This window comes from Physeter macrocephalus, chromosome 8 (assembly GCF_002837175.3).
Source record: "Physeter macrocephalus isolate SW-GA chromosome 8, ASM283717v5, whole genome shotgun sequence".
NCBI classification, from domain to species: domain Eukaryota; kingdom Metazoa; phylum Chordata; class Mammalia; order Artiodactyla; family Physeteridae; genus Physeter; species Physeter macrocephalus.
In genome coordinates, this window is record NC_041221.1 from 157,268,447 (window position 1) to 157,286,777 (window position 18,331).

The 18,331-nt window shown below is 39.0% G+C and overlaps 1 protein-coding gene across 3 annotated transcripts; it reads left to right on the plus strand.

The window, feature by feature from the left end:
* The first annotated feature begins 1,285 nt into the window (after positions 1–1,285).
* Positions 1,286–17,855, plus strand: MAT2B (methionine adenosyltransferase 2 non-catalytic beta subunit). 3 transcript variants are annotated; one of them, XM_055086877.1, is made up of 10 exons: positions 3,692–3,774; positions 3,979–4,109; positions 6,514–6,582; positions 7,647–7,715; positions 9,742–9,936; positions 11,272–11,386; positions 11,578–11,730; positions 14,669–14,862; positions 16,080–16,193; positions 16,711–17,855. In XM_055086877.1, the coding sequence occupies exons 4-10, from the start codon at positions 7,713–7,715 to the stop codon at positions 16,879–16,881; spliced, it is 945 nt and encodes a 314-aa protein (XP_054942852.1). In that variant the 5' UTR covers positions 3,692–3,774; positions 3,979–4,109; positions 6,514–6,582; positions 7,647–7,712; the 3' UTR covers positions 16,882–17,855. The 3 variants fall into 3 exon arrangements, with proteins under 3 accessions (XP_007121406.1, XP_007121405.1, XP_054942852.1); XM_007121344.4 differs by lacking the exons at positions 3,692–3,774; positions 3,979–4,109; positions 6,514–6,582; positions 7,647–7,715 and adding an exon at positions 1,286–1,389; XM_007121343.4 differs by lacking the exons at positions 3,979–4,109; positions 6,514–6,582; positions 7,647–7,715 and having other exon boundaries at positions 3,627–3,774.
* Positions 17,856–18,331: the final 476 nt, after the last annotated feature.

The window sequence follows — 18,331 nt, forward strand, 5'->3', positions numbered from 1 at the left end:
AAACTATTGAGTTGTAGGAGGTTTTTTTGTTGTTTTTTTTGCGGTATGCGGGCCTCTCACTTAGTGGCCTCTCCCGTTGCGGAGCACGGGCTCCGGACGCGCAGGCTCAGCGGCCATGGCTCACGGGCCCAGCCGCTCCGCGGCATGTGGGATCTTCCCGGACCGGGGCACGAACCCGTGTCCCCTGCATCGGCAGGCGGACTCTCAACCACTGCACCACCAGAGAAGCCCCTGTAAGAATTTTTAAAGTATTCTGAATATGTCCTTTTCAGATATATGTATCAAGATTATTTTTCCCAGTCTGTTTTATTTTTCTTATTATTGTCTTTTGATGAACAGAAGTTTTAAATTTTGATGAATTTTAATTTATCAATTAAAAAATTGTATATTCTTCATCAGTTACAGACCCTCTACATGCATCATACAGTTTACCACATGCTGTGTACTGAGTAGAATATAAAGAGTTAAGTGAGTAGAATATAAAGAGTTAAGTGACTTTTTTTAAAGCTCTATCTGAATGGCAATTTTTTGTTGGTTGTTCTTAAATTGTTACAGAGCCTTAACCCAGAACAGTGGTTCAACATTTAACTGAGCATATTCATCACCCTAGAAATTGTTACAAATAGGATTGCTGGGCTCCACTTGATCATGTTTCATAGTTTCTCCGGTGTTGGCAGGTCTGGGAATCACTGATCTAGTAGTCCTTAAAACTCGGCCAAACTTAAGGCTACTCCACCTACCATTTCCTCAACACAGAGGGCAGGGTTCATGAAAATAACCTGTTGCGTTTTAATTTCCGCGTATTGTTACCACCAGTGCCTTTTACCGTCCTTTGAAATAGTTAATTAGAAAGCACTGGTTGGGAAAGCACTGGAGAACTTTACCAAACGGATTCTGTTGTAACAAGGCATAACTCAATAAAATATTTCAGAACAGGAATCAATTGCATAGTCTGTGTGCTTTCCAACTGCTGGCTCTTGCTTTTCTTTTGCAAGAGAAAACTGCAACAAGTTTTCACAGGAAGTTTTTGTTGTTACATCTTTATTTCTTAAAAAAAAAAAAAGTTGGTTTTCCTAATGGTTTTGATAATGGACCTTCATTTGGCTGGCAATAAAACATGAAACTTCTCATTGGGTATTTTCAAGATTGCCACGGGGAATCAGCTGCCAGTTTACTGCAATGTGGAAAACTGCACGAGATTCTGGGATTGGACTCAAAATGCTAATTTCAAAGGTCGAGTGAAGCTGTGGCTCACGTTTTCGCGTGCCTGCGCTCTCTGCAGGCAGAACAAAGACCCAGCCCGAGGAGGCAGAGGTAGAGACCCATCTTAAATCTTTTTCCTGAGATAATTTTGGAATCATGCCTGAAATGCCGGAGAACATGGAACAGGTAAGAGTTAGCTATTCAAGAAAAGAAGCATTCTGGAGTTAAGAGTTTCTTTAAAAGAATCCCAATGAAGGTCTGGTACAAGCCGAAAGGGTGTGTGAAAAAACAAGTGTCATTCATTTCTTTAAAACGTGTAACTTTGGGACTTGGAATAATAAAGCAACTTTAATTATTGACGCTGTATGGAGAGCTCAGCTAAGTCTCAATTGACAAAAATAAAATCCAAAACAGAACAGCAGTTTCATTTACCAGATTAAATGCAGTGATGTAGGTGAAAAGTCTATATAAATAATGATTTTTATCTATAGTTGTGTGCTCCAGCCTTTCTTTGTCTTGGCATGAAATGAATCTGCTAACCTAACTTTTATCTCCAGATTGCTGTCGTTAAATTTATAGACTTAGCCACCACAGGAACTTGGATATTGTCTGTATAACAGTGGCGTTTTTATTCACAAAGAAACTTCCATTTTTAAAAAGAATGATTAAAACCCATACACGAACATGTGCCCCTGGATCCATACCCACTTTTTATCTGGCAAACATGAAACCAGATCTTCAAATGCAGGCAAGTAAACTCTATTTGTTCCTCACTCTAGATAAGGCTGCTCTGAGACTCAAAATGCTAATTGCATATGCATGACCTTAAACCGTCTTCGCGTTGAACACAATTTTTTTTTTCCTGGAAAGATCAGACTGCATCATACGTTGCAACTAGAAACTTCACAAAAATTCCCGCTTCTTAAAGAGAGGAGGATCGAGAGGATCTTGAATCCGCTCCCCCAAAATCCACCCATACCTTTTCTTTGTTGTTTGCAGATTATGCATGGTTTAGTGTTTGGGGCATTCCTCTCAAGGACTCTAAGTAATGCTAAATTGATTAACAGCCTGGATTAAAACAAAAATTGAAAACTGGAGGGCCTCAGGCTCTCTTCTGTTACTGTTTCAAAGAAACTTTATGCTTATGCAAATAAGGAAATGAGTTCTTGTTGGGGGTTGGGTAGGAAGGAAGTCACGGGACTCAGATGTGGAAAAAAAATTTTAAAGGCTGTTTAGCGTTGAGCTCTAAGATTAAACCAATAAAAGGTTTATGAAAATATGTCGTTTTAGAAAGATCCAAACAGTAATGACGTTTGCGGGCGACTTTTAAGGTCTTAGTATCCTGTATGTCTGGACAAGAACACTCAAGACTGTTCGGTGGAAAGTTGGCGAAACCTATGCGGTCCATGCTCTGGTTCCCCGCCCCCCCCCCCCCCCCGCCGAGTAAATTTCATAAGCATCTCGGCTGGCGGGGGGCTTTTAGGGTTTGAACTGGAAGAGAAATCAGTTGCAATTAAGTGCTAGGTCAGCCTCAACGCTTAGAGCTGTCTTTGTCACTTTAAAAAAGCGCAATCCAGGTGGTAGAAGGTTCAGTATTACTATATTCCCCTGGTTCCTTTAATTTTCCTTGGTAGCGGAGGTTCGGCTTGTGTAGCCCGACGCTGCAGCCTGTAAGGCGGTGCTTCTCAAGGGCTGATCTGGACTCCCGTTAAATCCACCATAAGTCCCAGGCTCTGCTACCACAGCTCATTCTGAAATTACTGGTAAAGTCCGAGAATCTGCGTTTTGAAAAGGCACCCAAATAATTCATCCCCCAGCCTCCCACATCTTTTTATTTTTAACTAGTCAAAATTAGTTTGACATCTTTGGAATTTCACACGTACTACTTTTTAGCATCTCGGAAAGACAAATGGGTTCTTGAGTTGTTAATGACTCAGATACCAACACTTTTATTTTTATTCCAGTGTCTTTCTAAATTTCTCAAAAAACACTCTTAATGCTCTAGAGACACAGGTCCATTGTGCTTCCTCCCCTCCCCCTCACCCCCCCCCGCCTCCACCCCTCCCACCATGACTTTAAACTATTTTATCCCACTTTATGTATTACGTGCCCAGTAGATTCTTATGCACTGTGCAAGTCTAGGCGATCCAATTCAATCCTTACCTAGTCGAGAAGGAAAAACACACAAAATAAACAACTCCTTCCCCCCCGCCCCCGGCCCCAAAACAAAACTCGCATTCCTTGCTTAAGACCAGGGCCTTTGTTTCCCTTTAAGAGTTGGCGCGTGGGCTGGGAGCGTCCCGAGCGCGCCAGTCCCCTTTCTGGGGCGTCGGCGGAGCGTGGCCAATCAAGGGGCGCGGTCTTGGCGGCGGAAGCCGGAAACGGTGAGCGGGGGCTGGCGTGGACCTAGGGGAGGCGGGCCGAGGGCCTTAGAGCTGCGGACAGCGGCGATCCTGGGCTGGGGCAAGTGGCGGTCGCTGCGGCGGCGGCGGCGCCAAGACGGCGGGCATGGTGGGGCGGGAGAAGGAGCTCTCTATCCACTTTGTTCCCGGGAACTGCCGTTTGGTGGAGGTGAGGGAGTCGGCCCGGGTCTTGGGGCGGGGAGGGGAGGTGCGTCTCGTAGGAACTGAGTGCGCGGAGGGGGAAGAGTCTTGCAGCGGGCGCTAGAATGGTTTTCCAGACGCCTCCTGCCGGAGTCGGAGGCCCCGGGCGGCGAGGGCGGCGCCGCCGAGTTTGTTTACCTCGGTGCACACCCTTCTGTGTTTTCTTTTTCAGCCGCTGTGACGGGAAAAGAGTAGGTCGGATTTCACTTTCGAGCCTCCTGTCTCCCCTCCCGGGAACGAAGAGGGGTTTTGAGAGCTGTTTCAGTTTTGATTATTTCTAAATTTCTTTTTCATCCTTTGTTCGTATCCTTCGGTCTTAATAGTTCGTATCCCTAAGAAAGAAGGGGCCAGGTGGCTTTTCAGAAATAACAACAGGATTGGAGTTGAAAAGTTACTGAACTCGTCACTGTGTTATGCACTTTACATGCATTATTTACTTTAGTCCTCATATTTATGAGATACTGGTTTTGTTCCATTTTACAGATAAGAAAATTGAGGCTTAGAGGGCGAATCCTTGGCCCAAGTTCATTCAGTAAGGTTGCAGCCGGGATTCAAATACAGATCTATTTGAACTACTACGGAGGTTGCATAAACGAAAGCTACTACTGTGTTTGGAGAGCCCCCATTCTCTCCTGTTTAATTCCAGGCCCCCAGCATTCATCAGTCCACAGAATATATGTAGCACTGGGGATAGGAAGAATGTTAATGCCCAGGCCAACATATCTTAAGGATATAAGAGAGGATATAGATGATGGCTATTTTTGATTATGCAGAATTTTTACGCCTTCAAAATATAGCATATTTAGTGTTTTCAAATCGTTTTGGTATTTGGGGGATAAGGTTAGAATAATGGGCTATTTAAACCTCTCTTTTGTTCCCGTGTACCCCAAACAATGCTGAGTACTGTAATGTTACATATCGTTTTTTTATGTCAGTGTATATGTGCACATGTATGTATATACAGCTTAAACAGTTTTCACAGTAGGAGTTCAGTAGACTAATGAAAATGGATTTTCCTTCAGTAAAATTACACAACCAAAAGCTTGGCACATATTTGCTGCTCTCAAAACCGGAATTAAAACTTGCTCGTGTCTTATAGTTTATGTTTGAGAAATAGACTGTAGTGGTTCCTGTTAATAATACTGGCTGTGGGGTACAATAGGATGCCAGTAGGAGTTAGACAAGTGTCACCTAGGTATCTAAAGTGTTTTAAAGTCCAGGAGTATCTCCTCAAAGATCTGCCTCGAGGGGAATGTTGTAAGAATCATATAAATCAGCGTGAAGCTTTGCCAAATTGAAGAGGTTCTAAAAATAGCAAAGTATAATTACATTTACCACTAACATTTAAGAAGATCCCTCTTTAGATATTTTTGTTTCACTCTTGACGTTTTTTAGGACATTTTTTAGTAGAAGTTAATCCAAGTGTGCTAAAGTAGAAACCTCTGTTCCAGAGTACTGTTTAGACCATTTTGAAAGAGCCATTTATCTTCATTACGTGTACAGTTTGGTATTATTTGATTTGATGGCATAATAAGAGCTATAGCTCTTCGTTTATTTATATGCATTTACTTTTTCAAGTGTTTTTGGGTTTTTTTTTTTTTTTGGTGTCTGTAAATCTGGTCACCTGAAGTTACTGAATTCTGTACATCTAAGAGTTTATAGGATAAGAGGCACATATGTTCAGGGCAGCTTAAAGTGGTGTTTAATATTCCTGACCCATAAGAATAAAAATTGAGAAATAGACTCTTCAGGCAGACAGAGTATCTTCAACTCTTAATTATTCTTTGGGTTAACTAGACAGCTTTTTGTTCCTCTATTCAGAGTTCCTTGAAGTGTTTGGACCTTCCTGTGTTTTGCAGAACTAAATTTACAGAGTAAGGGTACAAAATAATTTTTAGAGGACTATTTATCCTCTTTTAAAAAAAATCAAAATAGTGTGCTTTAAGAAGTTTCAGGTAGAGTTCTGTTTATACAAAGTCAAATATAGAAGAGATACTTTTGTTTGGCCTCTTTTTTTTTTTTTTTTTTTTTTTTTTTGTGGTACGCGGGCCTCTCACTGTTGTGGCCTCTCCCGTTGCGGAGCACAAGCTCCGGACGCGCAGGCTCAGCGGCCATGGCTCACGGGCCCAGCCGCTCCGCGGCATGTGGGATCTTCCCGGACCGGGGCACGAACCCGTGTGCCCTGCATCGGCAGGCGGATTCTCAACCACTGCGCCACCAGGGAAGCCCTGTTTGGCCTCTTTTAATTTCAGAGTGATGCATATTTTATTTGCTAACCACCAATAAACTTGCAATCCAAATGCAAACATCTTGTTGGGCTCCTATACTGGTGACAAAAGGTGCTCATGAGTCTCTAGAGAGAACTATATGAAAGGAGGATAAGTTACTTTAAGTAAATGAACCTTTTTTCACTCTGTTCAGATCCCTCTGTGGTAAGGATAATATGGAATTGTAGGACTGTAAAGCTGGAAGAGCCTTAGTTATCTTGTCCAAATGCCTCATTTCACCAGTGAGGAGTTAGATCAGTAGAGATGGAGTAACTTCTCAATGCCACAGAGTGTGGTTAATCATCATGAAACCGAGTATAAGTTCAAAGGATTGAGACAAAACTCAGTATGTATTTGGCTGGATGATAGAAGCAAAAGGGCCCAAGTTCTGTTTCCAACCTTTTCCCTTTTACTGTGGGCAAAACCTTTAACATCTGTAGACAAGGTTCCTCACTTGGGAAGTGACATCTGCCCTGCCTGTCTAATAGGACTCCTCCTGTGGTCAAAAGGTATGATGTAGGTTTATATAACACATGATAGTTTTCAAATATAAGATTGTGCAGAATCATTTGTTTCAGAAAATGCTTGTACTGTACATCTCTGCTCTTTTAACATAGAAAATTCTTGAGCATTGACATCTGACCACTAGGTAACACGGACTGTTTCATATTTTCTTCCAGGGACCTCCCATATTATCCCAGGGTATAAGGATGTAAGGTGGTATTTTTTTCCATGCAACCCCTATCGTTTTTTTTTTTTTTTTTTTTGCGGTACGCGGGCCTCTCACCGTTGTGGCCTCTCCCGTTGTGTAGCACAGGCTCCGGACGCGCAGGGTCAGCGGCCATGGCTCACGGGCCCAGCCGCTCCGCAGCATGTGGGATCTTCCCGGACCGGGGCATGAACCCATGTCCCCTGCGTCGGCAGGCGGACTCTCAACCACTGCGCCACCAGGGAAGCCCCCCCCCATCCTTTTTGAAAGTTAAGTGGTATTATATTCCCTAAAGAGCCTTGCTGTGCTTGTAACTTAATACTGTATTTCATCAAATCTAAGATGCTCTCAATTATAAGATTATCGGGGCTCTTATTTTTAGATGCACTGAAAAGCAAAAAACACTGCCAAACCATCTTTATTTCATTCATTTAACAGAGATGATAAATGAGGAAAAAATGTACTTCACAGAATCAGTGAAATACCTAGAGATCTTATTTTACTGTTTAAGAATTTTGTGGTTACTGCAAGCGTGATGCTTGTTCTTTAACTACTTCTTCTAGTTTTCCTTTTTAAGGGGGAAAATGGGAAAGATGTTGTCGCTGCTAGAAAGGTAGATGGCAGTTTTTTGACTTCTTTGATTAAGAGCTATCTTTAGGAAGGTCTTGAACTTTCCTGGAGTTCTCTAAGTTCAGTTTCCAAATCGCCAGCATCAGCACCTGGAAACTTGTTACAAAGGCAAATTATCAGGCCTCATTCTAAATCTACTTGATCTGAAAGCCTTCCAGTCTATTCCTATCCTCAGCAAGTAAAGCCTGTGAACCACTGATCTAAGAACTCTTGTCTGTTCCTTTCGTGCTTTAGAGTGAAGTGAGAAACTCAGAAGAAACCAGATCATAGCTCTGTTATAGTATTTTCCCAGGGATCTTTATGGTATTTATCCTGTGTAAATTGTTTTCTGATTGTATCTCTACTAGATTTGGCATGTTTTAACCTCTTTACAATTAGAATCTTTGTAGAGTTGTTTTCTTGCCAGAAATTCAAAGAAAGTATTTTGCTGGCTGAAATCCTTGTTTTTATAGATCATTTGGCTTAGAGCCAAGTTTTGCAACAGAGAGCATAGATGAATTTTTCTCTAACTTCTAAAATGTCTCGAAATTGGTTGAACTAAGGAAAAAATATCTTTAAGAACTTACCTTTGGGCTTCCCTGGTGGCGCAGTGGTTGGGAGTCCGCCTGCCGATGCAGGGGACACGGGTTCGTGCCCCGGTCCGGGAAGATCCCACATGCCGCCGAGCGGATGGGCTCGTGAGCCGTGGCCAGTGAGCCTGCGCCTCCGCAACGGGAGAAGCCACAGCAGTGAGAGGTATCGCCAAAAAAAAAAAAAAGAACTTACCTTTGTACTGTCTCTGTCAGCCCTTTCATTTCAGGTTTTTTGTATGATAGAAATACTTGATTTGGGTGGCCTTTTTTAAAAAAAATGTATAGTCTTCTAAGTTAGCTGAATTGAGGGCTAGGAAAAAAAAAAGTCTTTTTTGTGTGCAAAAGAAAGGTTATTGTGTGCATATTTAAGATTTTTGACAGCTCAGAATTAGGTGACTATAACAACATTTGAAATTTAAAAGACCTCAAGTTGATAAAATTTAATAAAACTTTTTGTTGTTTTTTAATAGTAAATGTTGACTTAATTCAAGAGTCTGAGGAAATTTGGTGTTACCTATCTTGGGAAGAAGGGAAAGTTCTATGTTATAGAACTTAAATTGTTTCTTAAATAGTAGTTCCGTTTTAATTTCAGTGTGAGGAATTTTTCCTTTTTCACAATAGCAGCACAGACCCGTTTAAAATATTTATTTTTTTCTTATCTTCTATCTTTGTTTATTAGTTTTAACTGGTCTAAATAGGTAAATTAAGAGTTAATGCAGGAATATGGATGGTGGTGGTGGTATGAATTGGGAGATTGGGATTGACATATATAAAATAGGTAACTAATAAGAACATGCTGTATAAAAAATAAAATTAAAAAATGTTATATGATGTGGAATCTTAAAAAATGATACAAATGAAAGTATTTACAAAAAAAAATAAAAGAGTTAATGCAGGAATATTTACCAGTTTGGTTAAACTTAGAATGTTAGTGCTATAAGGACCAAATTTATTTTTCTTCTACATAAATTCCTGTGAAATGTGAATGTCTAATTTGGACCTATCACAGTATGATAAAATCAATGAGATTTGAAAAAAAACTTGAGGATTAAAAACTGAAGACCAAAAATGTCAATTTGGAAACATATCGGCAGAACATAGCCCCAGTATTTAATCAGGCCATAAAGTAAGCTTAGAACTAACTGCATTTTTATAAACGGAAGAATGTAATTGCTGTTTTTTACTAATTTGGACATCATTGATCGTAAAAATAAGCTTTTCCATTATTACCACAGGAAATCTAAATCTATTTGACTAGGTGATTCCTTGCAGTATCATCTTAGGTTCTTTTTCTTGAGTAAGATTATTAAAACTTTTTTTTTAATAAATTTATTTTATTTTTTATTTTTGTCTACGTTGGGTCTTCATTGCTGCGTGCGGGCTTTCTCTAGCTGCGGTGAGCGGGGTCCACTCTTCGTTGCAGTGCGCAGACTTCTCATTGCAGTGGCTTCTCTTGTTGCGGAGCACGGGCTCTAGGTGCACGGGCTTCAGTAGTTGTGGCTCTCGGGTTCTAGAGCGCAGGCTCAGTAGTTGTGGCGCACGAGCTTATTTGCTCGGTGGCAAAACTTTTTCTTAAGTGACACACTTACTCATGCATTTTGATTAATCTTTGTTCTAACTTAAAAATTGGCTTATGGATATGGGAAAGGAAGCATACAATTAAGACTTGAAGTATTTAGTGAATGAAGATGGTGGCTGATTTCATTGAGAGAGTATTTTCAAAGTAAACAATCCTTTTCTGCCCTGTTCACTTTTAGGAGGAAGTTAACATCCCCAACAGGCGGGTTCTGATTACTGGTGCCACTGGGCTTCTTGGCAGAGCTGTTTACAAAGAATTTCAACAGAATAATTGGCATGCCGTTGGCTGTGGTTTTAGAAGAGCAAGACCAAAATTTGAGCAGGTTAATCTCTTGGATTCTAATGCAGTTCATCACATCATTTATGATTTTCAGGTATGGTTTATTTTAACACATAAGTTAACTATTAATAATTGTCTGGATGACTTGAAAAATGCTCTTGTTCTCAAGGAAGTTACTGTACTTAAAGCTCTAACATATTAAGCAACAATAATATATAGTGCATTTTTTTTTTGGCATGGATAAGAATATGTCATCCTTAAAAAGGTTAGGTTGAGACATAGGTTGACAAAAGGCAGAAAATGAAGCATTTTGTAAAATGCTTATGTTTGTGAAGTATTCTTCTAAGTACTACTTTCTATGCAAATCCTTTCTTAATATTATCTGTAAACCTTACAACACTGCAGAATATTCTCATTTGCATTTTAGTGATCACAAAGGCAAGAGTGGTTAAACCACTTGTTGGCGATGGTCACAGAAGACTTATAGAAAAATTTAGATTCTGTTACACCTCTGATCAAATCAGAAGTTCAGATTCTTTCTAAAAATATGATCCAAGGAAAACCTGCATCAGAATCACTTGGGAAACTTGTTCTTAGGTCTCACTCTCAGAGATTTTCATTCAATAAGTGTGTGGTGAGGCCTGGGACTCTACATTTTAAGAGCCATCCCAGCTTATGCACATTTAAGTTTGAAAACAGCTCTCAGATCATGCTTCCTCAAGCAATTGCTGAGAAGGAGGAAGTTGGGTGAGTGGGTACACGAGCCCTGCATGTCACTCATCTTCCCAAATCTTAGCTCTTACTTAGCTCCTCTGGGAAGTAGGTGCCCCTTCCCTACAAAGGACCCTCTGCATTCCTCTGTCCTGATGTAGGTCATATGATATTGAAACAGTCTCTTTACATATTTGTCTTTTGCATTAGATTGTGAAATCCTTGCTCCTTGCAAGGTGCTTAGCATATAGGTGGCATACTTAAATGCTCAACTGGGAATACAATTTTTATGGATGGTTAATCTTCTTTAAATGATTGGTTTAAGAGATTGGAATTTATGAATTTAATTTGCAATTGATATTCTTCCTTTACCATAGACTTATTAAGTATTTAGATCATGTTAATTGCATAAATGATTGCTCTTTTCTCCCACCCAGATTAGGGGGATGAAGCTTCTTTTGATTTAAAAGCATGGTTGTCAACAAGAGTTGTGTCTGATTTTGCCTAGGGATTGCTAAATTGCTCTTTCCCTTTCAGGAAGTTTGAACATTGAAAAAGGGAAGTGTGACAAAACTACATTAAAAATTACAATGATTCTTTAGTTGAAGGAATGTCAATTTAATAAACATTTTCTATGAATTAATTTACTGTTGGAAGGCTACAGTTCTTCTCTTTTATTCCTTTTTGGGTTAAAAACACATCAATGCTGAACTCCCAGCCCCATGTCATAGTACATTGTGCAGCAGAGAGAAGGCCAGATGTTGTCGAAAATCAGCCGGATGCTGCTTCTCAACTTAATGTGGATGCTTCTGGGAACTTAGCAAAGGAAGCAGGTAATGATGTCTTTATAAAATCTTCATAAGATATTGAGTGATCACTGAGTTTGTAAAGATTAAACTTTTGTAGACGGTTTATAAAAGATTTGTTGTATATATGATGAATAAGCTGTTACAAATTTCAGTAAAGAGTAGTGTCATGTAGTAATTTAATAGATTCTTTTCTTTCTGTCTTTTTTTTTTTGTAGCTGCAGTTGGAGCATTTCTAATCTACATTAGCTCCGATTATGTTTTTGATGGAACAAACCCACCTTATAGAGAGGAAGACATACCAAGTCCCCTAAATCTATATGGCAAAACAAAATTAGAAGGAGAAAGGGCTGTCCTGGAGAACAATTTAGGTAAGACACATCTCTTTAGCCCTGTAGGTGCCTGCTTTTGAGGATTCCTTTTTGTTTATGATGTATATATATGTTTCTAATTTAAAAAAATTAGTCAAGGAGCATAAATCTTTGGAGAAAAACTAGGGAATGCAGTTAATAAAAAAGAAAAACAAGAATTTTCGAAATCCTGAAGAATTTGTGAATCCTTCCAGACTTTTTCCAGTATCAGTGGGTACAGGAATATCGTTAAAGAAAAAATTTGTAATCTTTCAAAAAACAGGTCAATATCATTTTTCTTGGATTGAGGTATTCCGTTATATGTATGGTTTTTCTTTTTTCCTGTGTGTGTTTGAGTATATATACGCACACATAAATGTGCTGATTATAAAAAGTATGCCCTCCTTGAAAAAGTTTTAAAAAACATTTAAAATTGTAAAGAGTTCTCTCAATACTCCCTCAGAGAGAGAAGCACCAACTGTGCTTATGTATGGAAGTATTTTTTTGAATTTTTAAACCTGTGTGCACGTTGTTTTGTAACCTGGTTTTTCTCCCTCCACATACATGCATTTCAGTTCTTAGGGAGCCATCTCTGGAATATCTTTTTCATATCAGTAGCTGCATAATATTTGACTTAATGATTCCCTGCACTAAAATTCCTGCCTCAGACTGTACTACATCCCTGAGAAGCATCCCCTAGTATAGATACCATACTAACACATTTAGGGGGTATTTTTTTTGGATTATAAATTATCCTTCGGAAGTCATTCTTGAATATATTATCAATATATAGCTGATCCTTGGACAGTGCAGGGATTAGGGTTGCCAATCCCTGCATAGTGGGAAATCCATTTACTCCCCAAAGACTTACTCACAGCCTACTATTGACTGAAGCCTTACTAAAACATAAAGTCGATTTACACATATTTTGTGTGTTATATGTATTTCTTTAAAATATAATTCCCAGGACAGTCACGTCTTTAACCTTTCCTTTCTTCTCTCTCTCTCTCTCTCTCTCTCTCTCTCTCTCTCTCTCTCTCTCTCTCTCTCTTTCTTGGCTGTGTTGGGTCTTCGTTGCTGCACGCGGGCTGTCTCTAGTTGCGGTGAGCGGGGGCTACTCTTCGTTGCGGTGCGCAGGCTTATTGCGGTGGCTTCTCTTGTTGCGGAGCACAGGCTCTAGGCGCGTGGGCTTCAGTAGTTGTGGCACGTGGGCTCAGTAGTTGTGGCTTGCGGGCTCTGGAGTGCAGGCTCAGTAGTTGTGGTGCATGGGTTTAATTGCCCTGTGGCATGTGGGATCTTCCTGGACCAGGGATCTCTCTCTCTCTCTCTCTCTCTCTCTCTCTCTCTCTCTCTCTCTCTTTCTTGGCTGTGTTGGGTCTTCGTTGCTGCACGCGGGCTGTCTCTAGTTGCGGTGAGCGGGGGCTACTCTTCGTTGCGGTGCGCAGGCTTATTGCGGTGGCTTCTCTTGTTGCAGAGCACAGGCTCTAGGCGCGTGGGCTTCAGTAGTTGTGGCACGTGGGCTCAGTAGTTGTGGCTTGCGGGCTCTGGAGTGCAGGCTCAGTAGTTGTGGTGCATGGGTTTAATTGCCCTGTGGCATGTGGGATCTTCCTGGACCAGGGATCCAACCTGTGTCCCCTGCACTGGCAGGTGGATTCTTAACCACTGCGCCACCAGGGAACTCCCATTGTTGTCTCATATGATACAAAACAGTATAGATGTTACACGTATTACTAACACTACTCATCAAAAATGAAAAGACAGTGTGAGAAGAAATTTGTATTTATTTACAGGTATGATTCAGGCGTTGATAAGGAAGAAGCAGTAATATGATTGCTTTATGGTAGCCTAGTGTAATCGATATGATTGTTTCATGGTAGCCTAGCCTATACACTAATGAATGAATCTTTGTAAAATTTAAATGGCATACAGTATTACAGTCATATTCATAATACAGTGTTAGAAATACTGGTATATTTTTTTCTAATACCGCTTATCTGTGTGGTAGACTGATACAGAGTTTCTCCAATTATGAGAGAGAAGAGAGGCATGCTGTATGGTAATATAACTCTTTGAAAACAAATTTATAAAACAGTAAGAAAACTAACATGTTATTAATTTTATATTAAAGGTCACTCACCTTGTGCCTATGTAAGGATAGGCTGTCCACTTCAAGTCTTGTACATGATGTGCTACATGAAAAAAATCCACATATAAATGGATGCACAGTTCAAACCTGTGTTGTTCAAAGGTCGTCTGCAGCTGCGCAATAAGTTAATTTAATTTTAAATAGTTTTTTTTGAATTTCAGTTAAAGCGTTAATTATTTAATCTGTTGTAACCCCTCAGTATTGACCAACATAAAATCGAAATACCTCATAATTCCTTAGTCAGTGTTTTCAAGGACTATGTGGTGAACACTCATATACCCTTTATATAGATTCACCAGTTGTTAATGTTTTGCCACGTGTTTTATATGTAACACTCTTTTCTTCCTGAACTCATAGAGAATTAGTTGAACTTCACCCTGAAATACTTCACTGTGTATCTTCAACAAGGACGTTCTTCACATAATTACAATGCAGTTATCACACTTAGAAAATTTAACATTAATACAATACAGTCTATATAGAAATTTTGTCCCAGTAATGTCCTTTTATTGCATTTATTTTTTAGATACAATCAAGGATCACTTGTTGCATTTAGTTGTCATGATCAGTTTTATTTTTAATGGCCACAATAATGAAGAAATTATTTAATTAATATAATTATAAAAAATACCCCACATGACAGAGACACTTAAAAATATTCAGGATCACATTTGTTAAATAGGTGAGCTGTGTCATTTTGGTATATTGCAAGTTTTCTGCGATGATGTCGTTTAAATCCGCACACTTTGATCTTATAGCAAGACTTAAGAACCAGTCAGCTTTGAAGTATTACCTGCTTTTATTACTCTCTAGGAGCTGCTGTTTTGAGAATTCCTGTTCTGTATGGAGAAGTTGAAAAGCTTGAGGAAAGCGCCGTGACTGTTATGTTTGATAAAGTGCAGTTCAGCAACAAGTCTGCGAACATGGACCACTGGCAGCAGCGGTTCCCCACACACGTCAAAGATGTGGCCACTGTGTGTCGTCAGTTAGCAGAGAAGAGGATGCTGGTGAGAATCTAAGTGCTTTTTTTTTTTTTTTTTTTTTTTAATTTATTTTTATTTTTGGCTGTGTTTTGTCTTCGTTGCTGCTTGCAGGCTTTCTCTAGTTGCGGTGAGCGGGGGCTACTCTTTGTTGCAGTGCGCGGGCTTCTCATTGCAGTGGCTTCTTGTTGCAGAGCACGGGCTCTAGGTGCATGGGCTCCAGTAGTTGTGGCTCGCGGGCTCTAGAGTGCAGGCTCAGTAGTCGTGGCGCATGGGCTTTGTTGCTCTGCAGCCTGTGGGATCTTCCTGGACCAGGGCTCGAACCCGTGTCCCCTGCATTGGCAGGCAGATTTCTAACCACTGTGCCACCAGGGAGGCCCTCTAAGTGCTTTTTAAAAACTTAACAAGGACACCAAACAACAGTAGTTCAGATAGTAGGCTGTATTTATGAATAATAAAAGTATTCTGCTCTTACGTTTGATTTTATTTCTCAAATACTGTAGACCCCATCTGTCATTCTCTTATTGCAAGATAACTGAAAACTGGTATTTTTCTTCGGGTAACAAAATAATCTCCTAATGTCTTTTAAGAAGACTGTCTTAAATGTCTATTTAAGATTTAGGTAGTGGCAAAGAAGAATCTACATAGGGATTTATCATTTCAGCCAGTGTAAGAATAATTTCTAATTATTTTTGGATATTTGAATAGTAGTTCATTTTAATCATTTGAAAAAATAGAATAGCCACAGAAAGAAAGATTAGAGACTGATTTATTTTAGAATATTAATAGTAGCATGACGTTTTTTAATACATCAAAATTTATATATTTTAAAAAAAATATGTACCATGACAATATTTAAGGATGTTATGACCAATTAGCTCATCTTGAAAAATGGTTCTGTTAAGTTTTGGTTTTAGCTTCTTAGGATAATTGGAAATACTTGTTAAATTGGCCTGTGTTTCATAAAAATCTGTAATCATTTTAGGATTTCCACTAAATAAAATTGGAGCTACTTACATTTTTATTTAAAAAAATTCTTAAGGCTAAATTATAGAAATTGCTTTTCTGGTTTAACTGGGGATATTTATAGGAATTTGATTTTAGATATCTTGTGTATAGCATTCCAGAAAGGAGCGATGCATTTTATTTCCTGAACCTGTTTAAGTTAGTTTTCTTGTCAAACTTGCCATTCCACTCAACTCAAAAAGTTTGAAACCATTTTCAATTTTTTGTGTCCTTGTCAGGATCCATCAATTAAGGGAACCTTTCACTGGTCTGGCAATGAACAGATGACGAAGTATGAAATGGCATGTGCAATTGCAGACACCTTCAACCTCCCCAGCAGCCACCTAAGACCGGTGAGTACATGGCATTTAAAACTTGCTTACTGGGAATTCCCTGGCAGTCCAGTGGTTAGGACTTGGCGCTTCCGCTTCAGGGGGCACAGGTTCAATCCCTGGTAGGGGAACTAAGATCCTGCAAGCTTTGAGGTGTGGGCAAGAAAAAAAAAAACAAGCTAACCTTCCTGTTTGGAAGGCCAGGTCTGTCACTACAGTGTGTACTATGGATAACATTTTTCTTGTTGTTTGGAAGTTTTGGATAACTTTATTTTCTGGTACTAATCAAAGTGAACTTGGCTGGTATTTTGGCAGTTTCTGTTGTTAATTTTCTCTAAATTAGCATGTATAAAGAAGCCCATGAGTATTGGTGAAGTTTATAGAAAAGTATTGTCTTGATTGTGGCAGACATTTTATTTATTTTTCCAGGGATCAAATCTGATTTCTTGCACCGAGGGCAAGAGGGCAAAGGGAAGTAGAGAATATAAAACTTCAGCCTGGGGCTTCTTATTTTTGATTTTTTGTTTTTGTTTTAAAGATAACTGACAGTCCTGTCTTAGGAGCACAACGTCCGAGAAACGCTCAGCTTGACTGCTCCAAATTGGAGACCTTAGGCATTGGCCAGCGAACACCATTTCGAATTGGAATCAAAGAATCACTCTGGCCTTTCCTCATTGACAAGAGATGGAGACAAACAGTCTTTCATTAGTGTATGTGTGTTGTTGTTGTTTTTTTTAAATGAGAAGTCAAGTATGTGGCACTTTTTAAAGAAAAAAGGAAATAGTTTTGTATGAGTGCTCTTTAATTGTGACTCATGATCTTTCAGGTAAATGATGCTCTTGCACTAGTGAAACTGTCTAAGGAAAACCAAGGGCAGCAATGCCTTGTTTGAAGTAATGAGTTTTCTGTTTATCATTTTGTTCTGGCTTAACTTGCTGTTTGAATATAGTAAATTATGATTCTCAAATATTTGAGAGCCAGGATGAAACACATCTGCTGTAGACTTTTTTTTGGATGAAATGCATTGTTCATTCCTATAAATAACCTCGACATTTTCAGGACTTTTGCATCGGTTGATCCTTTTATGTTTTAAAGTATGTTAAATAGTATAAAAATCATTGGTGTTCATTATTTGCTTTGCTTGAGCTCAGATCAAAATGTTTGAAGAAAGAAACTTTATTTTTGCAACTTAAGTGTAGTTTTTATGCTTGAGATGTTTCAACTTGTTATGTATATTGGAACTCCTGCAGCTTGATGCCTGCTGCTTTTGTAGCAGTGAATGGTGAGCCTTTGAGAGAGAGAATGTGTGTATGTGTATGTATTTTTTTAATATATATGAAACTGTCCTTTTCACTCCATGTCACTAAGTGATATTTCATATGTGTGGTTATACTAATAGTAATGGGCCTTGTAAGTCTTTTGACCATTCATGAATAATAATAAATATGTACTGCTGGCATGGTAATGCTTAGTTTTCTTGTATTTACTTCTCTTTTTTAAATGTAAGGACCAGATATCTGAACTGTTGTTTTGTTGCTCTAATTTTTTACAATTACCTTCTTATCATGTAACATCTGATGCATACAAGAGAATATACTTAATATACATTAAGATATAAAAGACAACAATAAAATGAACCCTGGTGAACATACCACTTGAAATCTAGATTGTTACAGATATTGTGTTTACTTGTGCCCACTGTTTTTTTTTAATGGAAAGTAAATAACTATATACTCTTGTAATAGATTTACATAGAATGTTCCTTTTGAAGAATGCAGAGTATTTGAATGTGTTTTCTATACCAAGTGATATTCAGGTTACCTTAGCCTCAACAATATTTTTGGTCCTTAATAAGGGAGCAGAAAGGTAGAGTAACTAGTGAGACTTGGCTTCTATTTGGAGTTCAGTGCAAATCCTGGTTTCAGATTTTCCAATTTCACTTGTGGAGTATTCTTTCCCTAGATATTATGATCTTATTTGCTCATTAGACAAAAAGTACTTGTTTCTAATTTCCTAATTTACTTAGAATTTGGGATTTAGAGAGCATCAAGTCTGGGTGATTTGATTAAAGCAGCAGTTCCCAAACCATGCTATGTATTATTATTAACTAGGGAAATTTTACCGCTGCCTGAGCCTTATCCTGGACCCACTGAAATAGA

Bases quoted from the DNA above. Each gene is read 5' to 3' on its own strand.
- MAT2B (XM_007121343.4), top strand. From the start codon at position 3,712: ATGGTGGGGCGGGAGAAGGAGCTCTCTATCCACTTTGTTCCCGGGAAC. The intron at 11,387-11,577 runs GTAATGATGTCT...TTTTTTTTGTAG, and splicing joins GAACTTAGCAAAGGAAGCAG to CTGCAGTTGGAGCATTTCTA. The intron at 16,194-16,710 runs GTGAGTACATGG...TTTGTTTTAAAG, and splicing joins CCAGCAGCCACCTAAGACCG to ATAACTGACAGTCCTGTCTT.